This window comes from Fringilla coelebs (assembly GCF_963513975.1).
Source record: "Fringilla coelebs genome assembly, chromosome: 4".
Classification (NCBI taxonomy): Eukaryota; Metazoa; Chordata; class Aves; order Passeriformes; family Fringillidae; genus Fringilla; species Fringilla coelebs.
Window position 1 is genome coordinate 9592915 of NC_140032.1, and position 18210 is coordinate 9611124.

The 18210-nt window shown below is 38.1% G+C and overlaps 1 protein-coding gene across 2 annotated transcripts in view; it reads left to right on the plus strand.

Moving 5' to 3' along the window:
- HTT (huntingtin) overlaps positions 1 to 18210 on the plus strand; it is an 81043-nt gene that overhangs the window by 9786 nt on the left and 53047 nt on the right. Inside the window, exons 4-19 of one of the 2 annotated variants that reach the window (XM_084205216.1) lie at positions 485 to 544; positions 2478 to 2557; positions 2963 to 3101; positions 3336 to 3477; positions 4856 to 5034; positions 5774 to 5978; positions 6873 to 6920; positions 10154 to 10234; positions 10606 to 10970; positions 12775 to 12898; positions 13095 to 13213; positions 14136 to 14247; positions 14786 to 14926; positions 15580 to 15738; positions 15827 to 15924; positions 17349 to 17488. In XM_084205216.1, the coding sequence (XP_084061342.1) occupies positions 485 to 544; positions 2478 to 2557; positions 2963 to 3101; positions 3336 to 3477; positions 4856 to 5034; positions 5774 to 5978; positions 6873 to 6920; positions 10154 to 10234; positions 10606 to 10970; positions 12775 to 12898; positions 13095 to 13213; positions 14136 to 14247; positions 14786 to 14926; positions 15580 to 15738; positions 15827 to 15924; positions 17349 to 17488 (2192 nt within the window). The remainder of the gene's footprint in view (positions 1 to 484; positions 545 to 2477; positions 2558 to 2962; positions 3102 to 3335; positions 3478 to 4855; positions 5035 to 5773; positions 5979 to 6872; positions 6921 to 10153; positions 10235 to 10605; positions 10971 to 12774; positions 12899 to 13094; positions 13214 to 14135; positions 14248 to 14785; positions 14927 to 15579; positions 15739 to 15826; positions 15925 to 17348; positions 17489 to 18210) is intronic. The other variant, XM_084205217.1, reaches the window with a different exon arrangement.

Below are 18210 nucleotides of genomic sequence, written 5' to 3' on the forward strand. Positions count from 1 at the left end.
ATGAGGCAGTGGGTTTTCAGGGGCTGTTAAAGGTAATAGTACAAATACAGCTTCAGTTTGAGAAATAGTAGGAGCCTACTTGACAGTGGGGGAGTGTAGCGGGGAGTGCCTTTTGCTGCTTGTGAATGCTATTCTTGTGGTTTAGTGTTCTGTTCATGAGTAGCTGTTTCTTGTGATTGCCAGAAAGCACAAGAGGTCAGCTCTGCTTGTAGGCTGATCCCATATGGCCTTTTGCAGGTAGAGTCAGTAAAACAGTCAATATTTACTGCAAATAACTGTTAGAGTTTGTGGAGTTTGTCCACATTCATGTGAAGGATCAAGGTGTCTCTTCCCTGTATTTATCACTTCCTTAGTTATACATCAAATATAGGGACCATTAGATAGTTCTGTGCCTTGTTTGAATCTGTTATACTGCAAGTGTAACATTTTTCTTGTAAAGCACCTCCCTTGCGATACAGTATGTTCTCAATGCATTTTATTGCAGGCTTTGATGGATTCCAATCTTCCCAGGTTACAGTTAGAACTCTATAAAGAGATTAAAAAGGTGAGTGATTTTTCCTTCATGTTCTTTCTTCTAAAAATGTATTTAGTCTGTGTTCTAGTATATTGGAATGTAGCATTAGTGCAAATTAGTAGTTTCTATTAAGATCAAGGTCAAATCTTCAGTTTAAGAAGGATTTGTGACTGTTTTCATTCTACTGAATTCCTCACTGCTGTCCCCCGTTGTTGGATTTAACCATTCCTGAAAGCTTAGCTGGCAGAAAATGTGTGAGCATTTGGTTTGAATGGCAGTTTGAGTTAACCTTAGTGACTCCCCACCCAAAGGAATAATTGATGATGTTTGCTCCACTGACTAAGCTGGAAGAATAACTCAAACCAAAAGGTTGATGGAAAGTAGGTGGAGGACAGTGGCATTCTTAATTGACACAACCTCATGGAGAATTAAGGCTTGAAGTAACCTGATACAGCTACTTTATGAATGTATGATGTGTACTTACAGCTTCTTACAGAGGCATAGGGAAGAATACTGAAGCATCTCTCTAGGTATCAGAAGCTGCAATTTAATTATGTCCACAGGAAGAAATTTAGTAATAGCCTTTTTGAAGTTTGTGACTTCAGAAGAGAAATGCCATGTTTAGGACAGTATCACTGCAATTGTGTCTCTTGCATCTATAAACATGTGGTCAGGCTTGTATAGGCAGAAAATAGAGGTGTTACTTGTCAGACTGTAATAATACTGGTTTTTTTTTTTTTTTGGTCTTGGGGGGGATAATAGAGCTTTAGAAGATAAGTCATAAAACCAATGTGCATAGCTTTTCTTGTATTAGATGTTGGGCCATGTGTGGATCTCTTACTGTATTGCTGTATCTTTATGTCATGCGATATTTTTGAAGTGTGGAAATGGACATTACCTAATTAACAGAAAACAGCCAACATACAAATTGCTCCAAAGTTTCTGCACATTTATAACTGGGTGTAGGAGGAAATATTTTGTTGTTCAGTTGGCATGTACTTCTTGAAAGGTGCTCTAGGATTCATAACAGGTGAGAGAGAGGTAGCCTGTGCAACAGGAGCACCCAGCAGACTGAATTTTGTTTGTGCATCAGGATCACCTCAGAAGCCATGCCAGAATCTGTTGTTTGGCTGTGAACCTGAGAAATGCATGTTTTGTAATTCAGATGCAAGTATTTTTTACTTGTCATGCTAACAAGGCTGGAAGCCTTTGATATACCGGCTGAAGAAAGTAATAAAGAAATGACAGTTTTTAAACATCTCAGCTTTGGCTTCAGGGGACTCAATTTAAGAAGCATTTTAGTTGGGTGTGAACTACATTAGATAGACACCCTCCTAAGCATCTAGACTTCCACAGTTTTCTATCTTTCCAACAGCACTAAGGAATTGTACTATATCCCTAGACACTAATGTAAGGGCATTCTGGTTCAAGTCAGGCGCACAATGGAAGGTTTCAGTCCGGGCAAATAGATACTAAACTTCAGCAGTCAATCCATTATGAAGTCCTACAGATCAATATATTGGTTTTTCCTTTGGTGCACTCAGAAGCTGAATGTTGTTTATTTGCATATCTTCTCTGCTGTCAATTTTGTGCTGTATTTATATCTCTGCAAGTGTTACAGTGATTTTCAGAAACTCATCAGTGTTTCTTTGTTGGCTGATGCCTTTCTCTGTGGTATTTTAAGCAGATTTCAGCAGAGCAGAGAACTCAGACACTTCCTTTTCTTTTGTGGTGTCCCTTATTATTCATTTTAGGTTACTCAGAAAACTCCTACTGCCAGCTAGAAAATGAAGGTAGTCAGGGAACTGATTTGACTTCCTTTTGGCTAAAGGAAATTTATGATTTCCAGACACCTTATATTTTTATCTGTTTAAGTAAAATATACACTATTGTATGCTGTAGGCAGTTTTTTGTAGGAAATGGTTTTGCATGATGAAATGTGATAGTTGTATACTCTGTCTAGAATGGTGCTTCAAGAAGTCTGCGTGCTGCACTCTGGAGATTTGCTGAGCTTGCCCATCTAGTTCGGCCTCAGAAGTGCAGGTAAACACATTCTAATAATGAACTTTCCAAAGAACCTTTAAAGAAATACAGATGTTAATACAATGTTACTGTTGGGAAGTTTTAAGTAGGTAATTAGGAGTTGGAGGAATTGCTATCACCTTATTCTCTCTGAATTGATTTAATCAATGTGTTTTTTTAATGGAGTTGTAGTTCTATGCTATACATTACTGTTGGGGGGGGAAAACTTGTAAAGATAATGACTTGTAATTTTTAAGTGTATTCCTCTCTTGCATTCAGAAGATTCTTCTTTTTTCCTATGTTCTGTGTAGCTAATAGGTACATTTTCTATGATTTAGTAACACCACAGGACTCAAATATGAATTAAAAATACTTAGGTTCAGTAGTTCTGATGTCAAATCAGTTTTTCTCCTGTGCCATACTTAGGCCGTACCTGGTGAACCTTTTGCCCTGTCTGACACGGATCAGTAAGAGACCCGAGGAATCGGTGCAGGAGACGCTGGCTGCGGCAATACCCAAAATCATGGCAGCCTTTGGCAATTTTGCAAATGACAATGAGATTAAGGTACCTTTCTTTACCCTATTAGTGCTCCCTGTTAAATCCCCAAAGCATGGTGAGTTATCAGCATTACCAGTCCCATGGTACAGAAAGCAGTGTTACAGCTGCTCCTCTGAATTAAGGCAGTAGTTGCCGTTGCTTGATGTGTGTGAAGTAATGCTTTGAATAAATGAAAAATACATTTGCTGGCTTCTTAGTTCACTTCTGATAAAAATTTAAGTAAGGTGTCTTTGTTTTTAGGTTTTGCTGAAGGCTTTCATAGCTAATCTTAAATCCAGTTCCCCCACGATCCGTCGAACAGCAGCAGGATCAGCAGTAAGCATCTGCCAACATTCACGAAGAACACAGTATTTTTATGCCTGGTTATTGAATGTGCTTTTAGGTAAGATTCAGGGCAAAAAAATTAATTTGTTTTATGTGTAAGTAACATTACATGTAAGAATATGTATCACTTTGCATATGTGAAAGGTTTTCAGGTAAAGAAGGATGCTTTGACTGAAAACTGCTGATACTTTATCTGGTGTTAAGTTAGAGGAAAATACTTCTAAAGCTCTTTGTCTCTCTCTCTGTGCATGCTGTGCTAGTAAGTAATATTAAAAAGAAGTAGCTGAGGCTTGGGAAACAAGTAGCTTGCTGGAAAATGATGTCTAAGGATTCTGGGTGAACTTCAGGAGTCTGAAGACTTGCGTGGTCCATCAGCTTGGTTTCTAGTGCAGCAGGTCTGAGGTGGAGGGTACCCTGCTGTGCTCTGGGCCATGATCACATACCCTGTGACCTTTCTTAGAGGACCACCACATAGTTTCTGTTATAACTTAGAGCAGAAACTGAAGATTTTTTTATTTAAAGTGCACAACTTTGTATCAGGAATCCTTATTCTTCAGCTGGGAAGTTTGCATGGTCTTTGGGTTGTTTTGCAAGTCATGGCAAGAGGCTTTCAGTGGAAACTTGCCTCAGTTTTGTCTTTGACAAGGGGTTCTTTACTATGTAGACTGTCTTGCAAAAGGAGAGATGAGGAAGACCAACAGATACATAAGGTGTTATCATGTTAGCCTTACTTCTTTCAAGAAGTGTGAAAAATTCAACAGCTACATTATGACTTTCCTCCTCTAAAGTGATGTGTGATAATGTCCTTGGCAATGATGCAGAATTCAAATAGGAACACAAATAGGAACTTCAAGAATTGATTCTGAATTTTTTTCTCCTCCCTGGATAGAAGATTGTGTTTTCTTCCATAACTTTTATTAGTTGTAATATACTTTGGGGTTGGTTGTGACTAGCGGGTAGGTATATGGAAGAAAGTTCCCAAAACTGGGCAAAGTGCAAATATATTCCATTAGGATAGCAGTGCATCTGTTAGCAAGGGAATTACACTTGGGTGTAAGCTGTCAAGTGGAGAGAGGAGGCAGGTGAGAGGAGCAAGAGAGTCTAGATCATTTCATGACAGCGTCAGCTATTGCAAAAAAAAAAAAACAACCCCAAAACAACTTTTTTTAATGGAGTAAAAAGAGGTGGGAAACAGGGAAGGTGAGACAGGGTCCTCTGATCATTCTCCCATACTGCTTAATTGATTGTTAGTACAATAAAATACATATTTTCAAATGTTTCTACATTTGGAAAACACTCTTAAGTTGCTGCTAGGTTTTGGTTGCTCTGTTTTGTTGGGTTTTTTTTAAAGAAGCTATTATATGGACTACATGAAATAACATTTATGTTGAAACTAGCCACTGTCAGTTATTTGGCCACTTTGTTTCTCCCCTCAGGCTTGTTGGTTCCTGTAGAAGATGATCGTCCTACTCTTTTAATTCTGGGTGTTTTACTGACACTAAGGTATCTCATACCTTTATTGCAACAACAAGTAAAAGATACCAGCCTGAAAGGCAGTTTTGGTGTAACAAGGAAAGAAACAGAGATTTCACCTTCACCAGAACAACTTATACAGGTAAAATATGAATAATAACCCTTACCTGGAGAGTACTAATTGAGAGGGAAATAAATAGGTCTTGATTCAGCATTTGCCTGATACTGAACACTCTGACTTCTCAAATTCCTGTTTAACTTGATAAATGGTAGTTGGTCCAGTGAGTGGAATTATTAATAACTTGTGGTGGTGTTCAAAGGGGTCCCAGGACGAGGGAAGAGAATCTTGACTCCATGTTTCAGAAGGCTGATTTATTATTTTATGATATATTAAAACTATACTAAAAGAATAGAAGAAAGGATTTCATCAGAAGGCTAGCAAGGAAAGGAAGGAATGGAATGATAATAAAATCTTGTGACTCACCAGAGTCTGAGACAGCTGGACTGTGATTGGCCATTAATTAAAAACAACCACATGAGACCAATCAAAGATGCACCTGTTGCATTCCTCAGCAGCAGATAATCATTGTTTACATTTCATTTCTGAGGCCTCTCAGCTTCTCAGGAGAAAAAAATCCTAAGGAAAGGATTTTTCATAAAATATGTCTGTGACAATAACTAATGACCAGACTTCTACTAAAAAGGCAGTTAAGAGGCTACAATTGATTGACATTTCCCCCTTGGAAGATTGTGGTGAAGATCATAAATACCAAGCATCAATTATTCTTAATTCATTGCTGAAATTTGATGTTGTATAGCATAAGGCACATAATATGTTCTGTCTTCATAGAGACTTATTCCAATACTCTGCTGGCTTTCAGGTTTATGAACTGACTCTGCACTATACCCAGCATCAGGACCATAACGTTGTGACTGGAGCTTTAGAATTGCTGCAGCAGCTCTTTAGAACACCCCCTCCTGAACTGCTCCATGCCCTGACTGCCTGTGGGGGCATTGCTCAGGTCAGTGTATCCAAAGATGAACCTGCCAGCAGGAGCCGCAGTGGGAGCATAGTGGAACTTATAGGTAAGCTCTGCTCTTGGTAGTTGGAGTAAAAGGAACACACCTCATCAGCTCTAGTTCTCAGTGTTAGCAAAATCATGAAGGTTAAATGAAATGTATGAAGTTATGCATGGCATTCTTTTTTCCCCAGGTACGGTAGAAGTTCTTTCCCTCCTTTTTAGTGGGTATACATTCATTGATTAATGAAAAACTTCAGAGGGGTTTTTTTTTACAGTTTGTGTTGATGTTTTTTTTGTTACACAAAGCAAGTTGAATATGCTGACTTTTTTTTACCTCACAAAATGAATGTTCTTACCAATCATCTGACAACTGTGATTCATAAAAGCAGATCTAATCAGAGTTTGTATTAGCTGAGAGCTCCTTGCTGAATACCAAAACCAGCATGAAATGAAAGCATGACTTAAGCTTATCCTTAACTATTAAAATCAGCTATCAGCTTTCTTGTCTGTGGAGTGCATGTTCTTGAAATTCTCTTTAACTGCTACATACCTGTTTCAAAAGAATCAGTCTCTGATTGGGTTTTTGTAAGCAGTCTGGATTGAGCTAATGGGTCAGCCAATATTGCTGCTTCTAGAAGGTAAATGATGAGCTGGAAGCAATCATAGCAGGGAAATTTAGAACACATTTTTGAAAGCAAACTACACACAAGTGGCACAGAAAGTAATTCGGTGTTGAATGATCAAAAAACCTTGAACTTCAAAAGCATCAAGTTTGCTATTTCTTCCTGGCTTTGGGTTTTGTTTTTGTTTTGTTTTTGTGGGTTTTTTGTTTTGTTGGGTTTTGTTGGTTTTTTTTGTTTGGTTTTTTTTTTTGTTTCCCACTTGTGGCTATTAGAATTCCTTCATGATTTCATTAGCTCTGTCTTTGCCCTGATGTGTTACTTTCTGTGATTTGCAGCTGGAGGGGGGTCTTCATGCAGCCCTGTTCTTGCAAGAAAGCATAAAGGTGATTATTTTTGAAAACCAATCTTTAATTGCATTCCTTCCTGATTTTTTTGGGGTTGTTTTTTTTTCACCCTCCCCACTTCATTGTCTTGCTGAACTTGGGTCTTCATTCACAATTGCCTGTGTTATCAGCCGAGCTTAATCATTATAAATAGTGAAAAAATTCTGATGCAATTTCTGATATTGCAATCACGATATTCTAAAATAATTTAAAGCAATATAATTTTATTTTTACTGTAGTTCACTGTCAAAGTTATGTTGATGATTATGATGCAGTTTTAACTGATTAAGAGCACATGGAAAAATAATCTCTCTGAACAGGGCATTCTTCTTTTTCATGGTAATACTTAACCAATAATGTTACTTGCTAAACAGTTAACTTTCTTGGTTTTGTTAGGCCTGTTTTTTTCTCTGCAATTCACTAATGCATGTGTATGTTTGCATGCTTCAGTATGATGGGTTTTTTTCTTTTTCTGTTCTTGATGATTATACATTTTTGTCTTGCCTGTGTAGATTTTCTTTCTTCAATAGGTAGTTCATTTAGCAGGATTTTAAAGAATAGTGTGCTCTGAAGTATTCTTTTCCCAGTTTGTGCATGAAAGTACTTAATATTTAGTTGTATGTTTACACTTTGATTTAAACCAGTCATATCACTATGACAGACTCAATCTAGGTACAGCTGTGTAACACTTTCATCACCTGAATTAGGTGAGCAAAATGTTGCTACTGCAGTGAAACTGCGTGACTGTAGTGTAGTGACTGCAGGCATTAGTAAGCAAGAGGTGTGCAATGCTGAAGAGAAAAACTTCAAGGAAAAGTAGTTTCAAACTAGGTGAAATTAAACTGGAAGCACCATTACAGTTTATACTTCTCCCAAATATGCCCTTCAATCTTCATGTGCAGGGAATCTCATTAACCACTCTTTAACCACTACTTTACATTTTGGTATACTCTTAAGGCCTACAGCTAAGGTTAATTAAGCTTTCTTAAATAACCTTATCTGTATGCTTTAAGAGTAGTGGTTAAAGCTGAATGAAATAGTGCTTACAGATGCAGTTATAATTTCTAGTTTAAAAAGGTCATATTGAAAGAATGGGTGTCTGAAAGTAGTTATTGCTGCAGCATCCAAAGATGGGACAAAACGCAACAAATCAGAATAACAACGCATATCACATGTAAATAAAAAAATAAATTGTCATTTAGGACCTTTGTCTTGTTGGTAGTCTTCAGTGTAACTTTGAAGTATTAATAATAGTGTAAATTCAATTAAAATAGTTGTTAAAATACTAATCTTTCACTTGGTGACAAAATGTGTATGAGTCATCAGCTTTCATCCTTTTTCAAGATTATGGTATGAAGATTTTGTGGTCTAAACGATGGCATAAACAATTTGAAGAAATCCCTTCACAATTTTGTGCTTTGTACAGGTTTATTTTCAAACTGTGAATTATTCATTTCCTGTTGCTCTCCATGTTAGAAAGGAGGGAAAATCCAAACCTATTCCCACTTCCTCCTTGAAGTCATTTTGCAGCCATACAGAGTAGTGGGCAATGGATGGGACTTCTCAAGCTGTAATGCTCCTTTGTGTGTAGGGGTGTAAAGTGAGGCTGATCTACAGAATTCTCTGTTTCACATCTTTGCAATCTTGCTGCATCAGATCAACTTCAGTTCTGAGCATTGGCTCTTTTATGTTTCAACTTCAGAAGATTATTTGCAAAAAAAAGCTGAAAATTCCTTTTGAAATCAAAGCCTATGTTTTGAAAGCAACTTAACTGGATTTTTTTTCTTGTCCAATAGAGGAAAAGTATCCTGCTGTGTGTGTTATATACTCACTTATTACATTTAAGCGTACAAAACCTAATGTGCCTAATGACTGTTTTTCAGTGTTCTCATTCTTTCACTTACTTTTAGAGGTGGGCAGCCATGGAATGCAGAAGAACATCCTGGTTTGTTTCAGTGAAATGGATGTAAATGTGAAAAATAATAGAAAAGAATATATGACATTTCTTGCTTTTTGTTGGGAACTCCTGGCAGGATTTTGCTCATTCATTCATAGGAGTATATAGTTCTCAATTGCTGTCATTTTACATAGAAGGTGTATGGAAATGCCATGCTTACTTTTCTGCCTTACAGTTTTGAGTATCATAAATCATGCTTTTCAGAGGAAGGTAATTCTACAGTGGTACTGCTAGGTATGAAAGCAGTGGAGAAAAAGAAATTAATACAAAAGTGTATTAATGCTTTTTATACCCCCAGTTAACTTGAATAAGTTAACTGGGGGTTAACCCAAAGTTTTCCAAAGATTAGTTTCTTGCATTATGAATCTTAGACTACCAGTGCAGCTTGGTAGTCTGAGCAAAACGCTGCTTCTCACAGCATTTACTGTGAATCCCTCTGTCTCAGCAAGGGACTTGCAACATGTAGAAGGATGGGCTTAGCAGCTCCCTCTGCACATGTGCTGTCCCAGGGACAGACTTTGCAGTGCAGTTGTGTCCTTGGGTTCCTTCCAGGCAGTGTGCATCTGCAGGTATCTTTCTCTTTCCACTGCCTGTAATTTAAGTAGATAATGCTCTTTGAGTAAGAGTACTCTGTGGTGGTTGGGTTATGTTAGAAGTGGTTCTCAAGTGTCTTATGGCAAAAGCATCTCTGAAGATTTTTTGCCTGTGTAATCCTTAGCTCTCCATGGTTGTCCATGGTTCATCACCCTGTCCCACCTGTGTTGTCTTGTGCTTCTAGTCTGCACTGCTCTTCCCCCTGGGCTTTTTCTGTACTGTTATCTTTGGAGTTCTGAGCAGCCTTTGATAATTTTTGTTGCCTTAAGGAGGAAGAGGTTATTTATTCCATTACTTGTGGTGCATTAATGCCCTTTAGAGTTGAGGGCAGACATCCAGGAGCTAGGTATCCAGTCCTCAGGAATAGCACATGATGAAATTAGTGGGATCCTAAATGTCATCCTCAAAAATAAACTAGAAGTAATAAGGTTGTAGGTAATTTCCTGAATGGTTGCGCTGGTAAATATGTTCTTGTCACTGCTGCCTGTTTCTTTCCTGATGAATTAGTGAGGGACAGGATGTGCACTTTATTCATTCCTTTCATCTGTTACCCACCGTAGCTATGAAAAATTATTTGGATAAACTTTTAAAAATTAGATCTCACATCTGACTTCAGCTGTTCAGCATTTCAAACTGACTATAATTTTTGAAAACTGAAGGTTTTTCTTATATTGCTTCTCAGGTAAAGTACTTCTTGGTGAAGAAGAAGGCTTGGATGATGACTCTGAAACCCGATCTGATGTCAGCTCTGCATCATTTGCAGGTACCTGCCTTTCTCTTTAGCAGTGCAGTCAGCAAATACATTCTGTTAGTGCTCTATGCAAAATGTGTAAGAGATGTGTTATGGTGGTGAGGAAGTGTATGGGCATTCAAAAGACATGGTGAACAAAACTGATACCATAAATACTGCTGAGTGTAAAACTTAATGGACTGCATTCTTTTTTTAATGGGAGTTACTGGTAGAGATGGGGTGGCATCTTTATAAGGCGCCAATTTTCCCTGCCTACGGTTTAACTGTTCCATTACAGGCTTTCCTTAGGCTAGTTTAATATATGGTTTAGCCTGTGCTTTCATGTTGAGAGTGAAACACAAATTCAAGCACTGGACTGACTCATAAATGCCTGTGTTTTGCAGCTTCTGTGAAGGGTGAGATAACCAGTGAGCTGGCTTCTTCATCAGGTGTGTCAACAGCCGGCTCGGTGGGGAGCTCAGCTGCGGATGCCACGGGCCACGACATCATCACGGAGCAGCCCCGCTCGCAGCACACGCTGCAGTCGGACTCCGTGGAGCTGCCCAGCTGTGACCTGACAAGTGCAGCTACTGAAGGGGAGGAGGAGGAAGTGCTCAGTCGAAGCTCCAGCCAGATCAGTGCTGTCCAGTCAGATGCCACTATGGATTTGAATGATGGCACACAGGCTTCCTCCCCAATTAGTGATAGCTCTCAGACTACTACAGAAGGTCCAGACTCTGCTGTAACCCCTTCAGACAGTTCTGAAATTGTAAGTGTTCAGCGGGCAGAGGGGGGATCTCCTTCTACTGAGGGGCCCGACATATCTCAGAGCTCTTCCATGGAGGGCCCAGACTTGGATTCGTCTCCTTACTCGTCTTCTACTTTTCAATCCTCAGCTAGTAACAGTGGAAAGGTCAGCAGCTCACGCCTCTATTGGAGAGCTTGACCTCCTTTTAACACTTTCACTTCAGCAATAGTTAAAAACTACAATGCAGTAATCACTGTGTTCTCTGGGTAGGTCATGTGAAAGCATTCCGGATGTTGCTCACTGAAAGAATGGCAATATCCAAGTCTTGACATAAATATATCCTCTTAGTAGTATATCCTTAGTTTTGTATAGATATATTAATAATTGTTTTGGTGCAGGAGGGGTAATGGAAGTGTTAAAGGGTGAGCAGTTTTTTTGGAATGATAAAGGAATATTTTTGGAGCACAATGCTTCACACTGCCTTCTGCCTGTGCTTTTACACTTGGCAGCACAACTCTTTTTTTTTTTTTTTTCCTTTTTTATTCCATCTTAAGAATTTCTTCTATAATGGGCAAATACTGCATGATTTACAAATGTAGCAGTTACATATCTAATAAACACCTGAAATGTGCATAGAGTGTATCTATTTTAAGACATTTGTCTCTCTTGGGCAAGTGTATTGTGAGGTTCTAATAAAAACAGCAAAAATAAAATTACTGGGAGCCAGAGGAGAAAATTCAAAAGGGGGAAAATTTAGAACAAGTTAAGACTTTTTCAAATATTGTCAAACTCTTGGCTCTTCTTTTCTGATAGTAATTTGGAAGAGTAATAGTCTCTTAGCGCTACAAAAAATAGTAAATTTGTAATCATGCTAACAAAATACTTCTGCAAGTGTGAGGAATCAAGAACCAAAGGAGTGATGATAATTGCTCTCTGAATTAAATGTAGGCAGTGCAGAGGCCAAAGTGAGCAGGCATTTATTGACAAGTTGTGTTTATTGGCAGAATGTGTTTATGCAAATTCTTGTCAGTTGGTATACTGTTTACAAGCAGTAATTATGTGTAAAATTATCCTTTCATAATTGAGACTAAGTGGTTGTCCAAGTTACTGACACACAAGCTTTTTAATGAACAATTTCCAGGTGCTTTTCAAGACAGGAAGTAACTGAAGAAGTCTCCTGTTTTCTGATAAAATTAGTGAAATTGGTTTTTTTACTTTACTGTTATTGATTGCTGTGATTAATTTTTATGGTTATTTTCTTCATATACCTACTGCCTATACATTGCCTTGGTTCCAAGGGTCAAACTCTCTTCCAGATGAGTCCATCTTAGTAGTCTCTGGTTTTGAATGAAGAACTTGAAATACTTTGAACTTCTTGTCCTTTCTTGTCCTACACAGTGTGTTCTCAGTTTGACTTCACATATCCAGGACAAGTGAGGTTATGGGGGAGTTTAACTGTGAGGGCCACCTTCAGTTTGTGGCAGTAAAGGTGTTGGTTGTGATTTGTAACTGCTGAGAGAGAAACATTTGTGATGAGGGAGCAAGGGGAGCTGCAGGGGAGCAGTGGACTGAGTTTTACTTGGTTCCTGTTGGTAGCTAAGTTCATAGCCCAGCTGAGAGACTCTCAGATGGAGCTATGGCTCCTATAGCCCCAGAGCTGCAGGAGGAGGGGAAGTGCTTTGGGGCTTACATGCAGCTGGACACTAATATTTGTCAGGCTCATATTTGCTTTCAGACTATTTGTAGATTACTAACACTGCATGTTTCAAATTTATTACTCTGTGTAAAGATAAATTATTTTAAACCCTGTTCTTGCACTGCGTAGGTTTTGGAGGGTGCTGAAGGACAGTATTCTGGAATGCAAATTGGGCAGCTGCAGGATGAGGAAGATGAAGCTGCAAATATTCTCCAAGACGATTCATCGGAGTCCTTCAGAAATTCTTCTCTTGGTATGTTGATAAATACAGGGGTGGGCCACACTGGTGACACCATTAGACAGGTGTTCAGGTGCATCTGCACTTCAGGGGAGTGAAGAGTCATTTACTTGTTTTGATCACTGCTAATTTGTTTTTCATGTTTGTATAATTAGTTTAATTAAAATGCTTTTATCTGAAATCATATTTCATTAATTCCCTTTTTCTAAAGCTCTTCAACAGTCTCACCTGCTGAAAACCATGAGCCATAGCAGGCAGCCCTCTGATAGCAGCGTGGATCGATTTACATCCAAAGAAGATGCAGCAGATGCTGGTGATCATGAGAACAAGGTGAGAAGTAATCACAGTGGTCAGATTTAAAGTTCAAAACAGTGAAGTTTAAAAAAAAAAGTAAGATTACAGTTATGATGAAGTTAATTCTAGTGGTAAATGTGGGAAGCATGTATATGTGATGTACCTTGTTATAGATCAAAATAACTCATGTTGCATAGGGAATCTGAGTTACAGCCTGAATTTCATTGAACATAAGGTGAATACATAAGTGTTGATGTCCTAAATGCAATCACCAGCAATGCCATACCAGAGCACCCTGCTGAGACCACAGACACTTTTTGTCTGTGCATTAGTAGGCTACTTTCTTACTTGAAATATCTTTGTGCTGATTGCTACCTGGTTAGGTAACTTCATGATCTCCTCAGATCTTAGTCTTTGAGCCTGGTGCCATTCTAACTGCAAGACACTCATTTCCTCTTACGTTTTTCTGACTTGATCTTTGGACCTTGCTCCGAGCTGGGGTGGAAGTTTCATTTGTGACAGGCAGAATTAGATCAGCTTGGACTATTGGGGAGTTCTTAATGTGAAACTAGAGAAAACGACTTAGAAATAATACGCTTTTCTTACAAAGTTTCCAAAGTTTGATAGCAACAAATGGTTTTGCATGCTCTTCACGTGTAAATGGCAAATCTAGATAGTTTAGAAAAATCTACAATGAAGTATTTCTGTAATAAAATTGAACCAATTCTGATACAAGATATAAGCTTCTCCAAAGAAAGCACTACACTTGGAGGCCTTTTTTTGGAATATATGTTAAACTACATACGAATATTATATATTCATTTTGTATTAAACCTTTAGGCATTTGAGATGTGCAGTATTTCTAAATCTTGTGCTAATATTTTTTTTCAATTGAAGATTGAAGTTTTTTTCAATTGAAGTTTTTCTCTGTATAAACATTGTGATTTGCCTTCAATAGCCCTCCAGGGTAAAGGGAGACATTGGGCACTACACTGACAGAGACTGTGCTCCTTTGGTGCACTGTGTCAGGCTGCTGTCGGCCTCCTTCCTGCTCACTGGGGACAAAGGAGGTATGTTTGTCTTTGAGTTCCATTGGTTCTCTGAGTCTCCCAATGTATGAAGTTGGAAGTGTGATCACTTTGTTCTGTCTTGGTTTTGATCTCATTTTATTGGAAATATTGGATGTTTTTCTGTGGCAGTTCCTAAGCACCACATTTACATTTTTTTAAAATACATCCAGGGATAGGGACTTAACCACATTCCTGTCATGGTATATGTCTGATTTAAGATGTTTGCTCATTTTCCCTTTTCTAAACTCTTACTTGCCCACATGGCCATATAATGTATTGTTTTTTGAAGGAGGTGAGCTGGAAGTATGTTATGGCTGTATTTGAGTATTTCAAGTATATTTCAAATACAGCTCATTTGAGAAAAGCAAACAGCCCATATATCACTGCTGCCTCTGACAAACTGCAACTGTTTGCTTTGCCTTCATATTTTTGTACAGGCTAAGCTATTTTGTTTCATATGGTGTTACTAATTAAATTTAAAACAATTCAGCAACCTGCAAATACCTTCCTTTTAGTAAGTTTTGTTTCTTCCCCGCAGCTTTAGTTCCTGATAGAGATGTGAGAGTCAGTGTAAAAGCCTTGGCAGTAAGTTGTGTTGGAGCAGCTGTGGCACTTCACCCTGAGTCTTTCTTCAGCAAACTGTATAAAACACCTCTGGAGGCAATGGGAGAAGAGTATGGTATGTTGCAGTTCACATATCCCATTTTAACAGTGTGTTTGGGTTTTCAAATAAGTGAGGCAGCATCTGCCCTGAAAACTCCAAGCCCAATTTGGTATTTGTGCACAAATACTGCACAAATTTGAATGAACATGCTGTGCAAGTGGTGAGGTATATTTTTTGTAGCAAGATTTAAGTTTCAGTGGATAAGCTGGTAGAGCTTTGACAAGTTAAAGCTGTTTTAAAACAATGAGTATGTGGAAGGGGTTTGTTTATTTTACAAATGTTTTCTTCCAATTTAGTTTAGTCGATCTTACAGATTGTTTCTAAGTCATAAGGTTCACTTTTACAAATGAACCACAGGGACCTGGGGTGTGCAGCTGATTTGATACATTGACCAAAATGCTTCTTCTGTTTCCCTGGAACATTTTGTGCACAGTTGAAATAATCACTGGTGTTTTTAAATAGGTGATCATTGGTCTGAAGGGTGTGATTGATCTGTAGATTACATGCACAGAAAGGGATCTCAGAAGGGGAGAACTATGGTGGGCATGTTTTGGATGTGCTGATGTTGACTGTCCAATAGTTGAGACCTCCACTGTAACGTTTTTATGAATCAGTTAAGTCTAATACTAGTATTTTTAAAATAAAGTAGTTGTAACTTATTTTCTTAGAGGAGCAGTATGTGTCAGATGTTCTGAACTATATTGACCATGGAGATCCCCAGATTAGAGGAGCTACTGCCATTCTCTGTGGAACAATTGTCAACTCCATTCTAATTAAATCCCGTTTTGATGTGGAAAAATGGCTAATAAATGTCAGAAGCTCAACAGGTAATACTATATTTTATGGGTATCTTTTTGTCTTAATGTAACATTGCAATGTTTCATTGCTCAAAATTGTTTGTTTTTTTTTTTTTAGGAAATCTCTTTTCCTTGATAGACTGCATACCTCTGTTACAGAAAACATTGAAAGATGAGTCCTCTGTTACATGCAAACTGGCTTGTACAGCTGTGAGGGTAAGCAGTAGGAATTTATTTGCATCACACAGATCACAGGGTTGTGATTCATTACTGGGATGGTGCTATGTGCAGATGTCTAAACGTCCAGCATAAAATGATTTCTTCTTGAAGAACTTAGTTGGTGCTGAAAATAATTATTTGGTTAGATCATGTAGTATTGTAATCTAATAATGATATTTCTCAGGAGAAATATACTGGTATGAGCTTTACATTAACCAACAGTAGGATGAATGCAATTGGTAGAAAGGCTATCTAGGCAAAACAGGGGAGTGTGAACATACAGCACCTGGTTGTAGCCTGTATTTGGAGAATAAAAATTAAATGTGAGAAATGACAAGTAAAATAGTGCTTATTTTCTGAAACAGTAATTGTTAAATGTGGAGAAGTGTCACAAAAGCAAGCAGTTCAAATTGGGTGAAAGATGCCTCAGGCAATTGTTAAAACAGATGACTGCTGAATTGGTGAGTGGAATTTAGAGTATGTGAATTTTATTTCTCTAATAAAATCTGTGGAAGGTGTTTGGTGAAAAAGCAGAGGGGTGAAGGAGTGAGCTTTCTTTGAGAGTTTTTCCAATAAAGTAGAACACAGACAAATCAGAGACTTAAGAACCTGTGAGGCAAAGCACAAATTTTAGTAAAATGTGGATAGTTTGTTTTATATGCAAAGAGGAGGGGCTTGTGATACAGCTGGGGGAAGGAAATCCAGGTAGGTAAATGAGGCTGTCTTCTTAACCTCCTGTTCAGCAATCTTCATGTTTGTGTGTAGTGATTCCATGTGTGACTACACTTGTCATAATGGCTTTTTAGAAGACCACCAGAATAGTTCAGTTCAGCCAACCTAATACTAGACTAATTTGGCTCTTGCTTTTTCTCCGTATATAGTGTGGTCTGGCTTTACACTTTTTGGCAGAAATGTTCTAAGCCTTTTTGGTTGTTAATCCTCAAACAAGAAAGTACATTTTGTGTAGTTAAGTAAGACATGGAAGTGTGGAGTTCTATAACTTTTTCTAAAGGTGACACATTGTGCCTATAGTTGAACATTCAAATATGGAGATATGACTTTTTCAAAGACTTTGGAAACCAGAACCAGGTGTCTAAAAGTACCCTGTGGAAATTAGGAGTCTCTTTTTGAACAGATGACAATATAGTGCTTGTGGTGTTTAGCCCTGTGAGTCCTCATTTAGAGGATTGACCTCTGATCTGTGTGACCTGCATTCCTCTCCAGAGGTTAATTTCAGAAGCAGGTTTTAGCAGATGGTTTTCTGGCCTTGCAGGGTACCTAGCTCTGGTGCTTATCCTAGCTCTTATGCAATAACTTTTTTTTAGAATTCTAAAGAAAACTGATGGGTTTTTTATGACTTTCGTTTTGCTTTTCGGAGAACCTCTTCTGTAATATAATTGAAAGTTGTTTTTTCTTCTCAGCATTGCATCATGAGTTTATGCAGTAGCAGTTACAGTGAGCTGGGTTTGCAATTGATTGTTGACCTCCTTGCTCTGAAGAACAGCTCATATTGGCTTGTAAGGACAGAACTTCTGGAAACACTTGCAGAGGTAGATTTTCGGTGAGTGTTCATATTTTTCCATGGGTGTTGTAGCTGAAGTACAGAGAAGTATAGGAAACTAACTGTAATGGCACAATTTCTTCTGAAGCATTAATGAGTTTCATGAAACTAATTCAGATTAGTCAATCCTGTATGCATCCCTTTGACAAGTTACCACTGACTGCACAACCAAGACCAATTCTAGTAACACTGTATTGAAGTTTATTGTTCATTGGTTTGTCCTGTCAAGCCTTCTGTAAATGTGTGATCAGAGAGGGACCACATAATTTGGAATATGACTTAGTTTTTCCATTCAATTTTGTGTGCTTTTAAAGAGAAAATCCCTGACATGTACTTTGTTGTCCGCTCTCTGTAGTCACTCAGTTTCTTGTAATACTGAAATAAATGTGACTTGTTCTTTTTCTTGCATTCTCTCATTCTGTATTGGTTCTTCCAAACTGAAAGACAAAAGATGTTTATATGAAAATTCTTCAAGTTATCCTTAGTCATACAAAAGTGGACTCTTTCTGAATAGTGATGTTTGGAATGTGTTACTATCTTTTCAAAAGAGTATGATGATTCTGTGCATGGGGAAAAACACAATTATAATCATGGTCTTTAAATAATGGTTTCTTTTTAATGGAAGGACTACTTTTCTTCAGTTAGACTAGCCAGAGAGTAGGTTAGCAAATAACTTACCTTTTCTAAAGCTTGCAAAAAGTGTTTACTACTTACATTTTCCC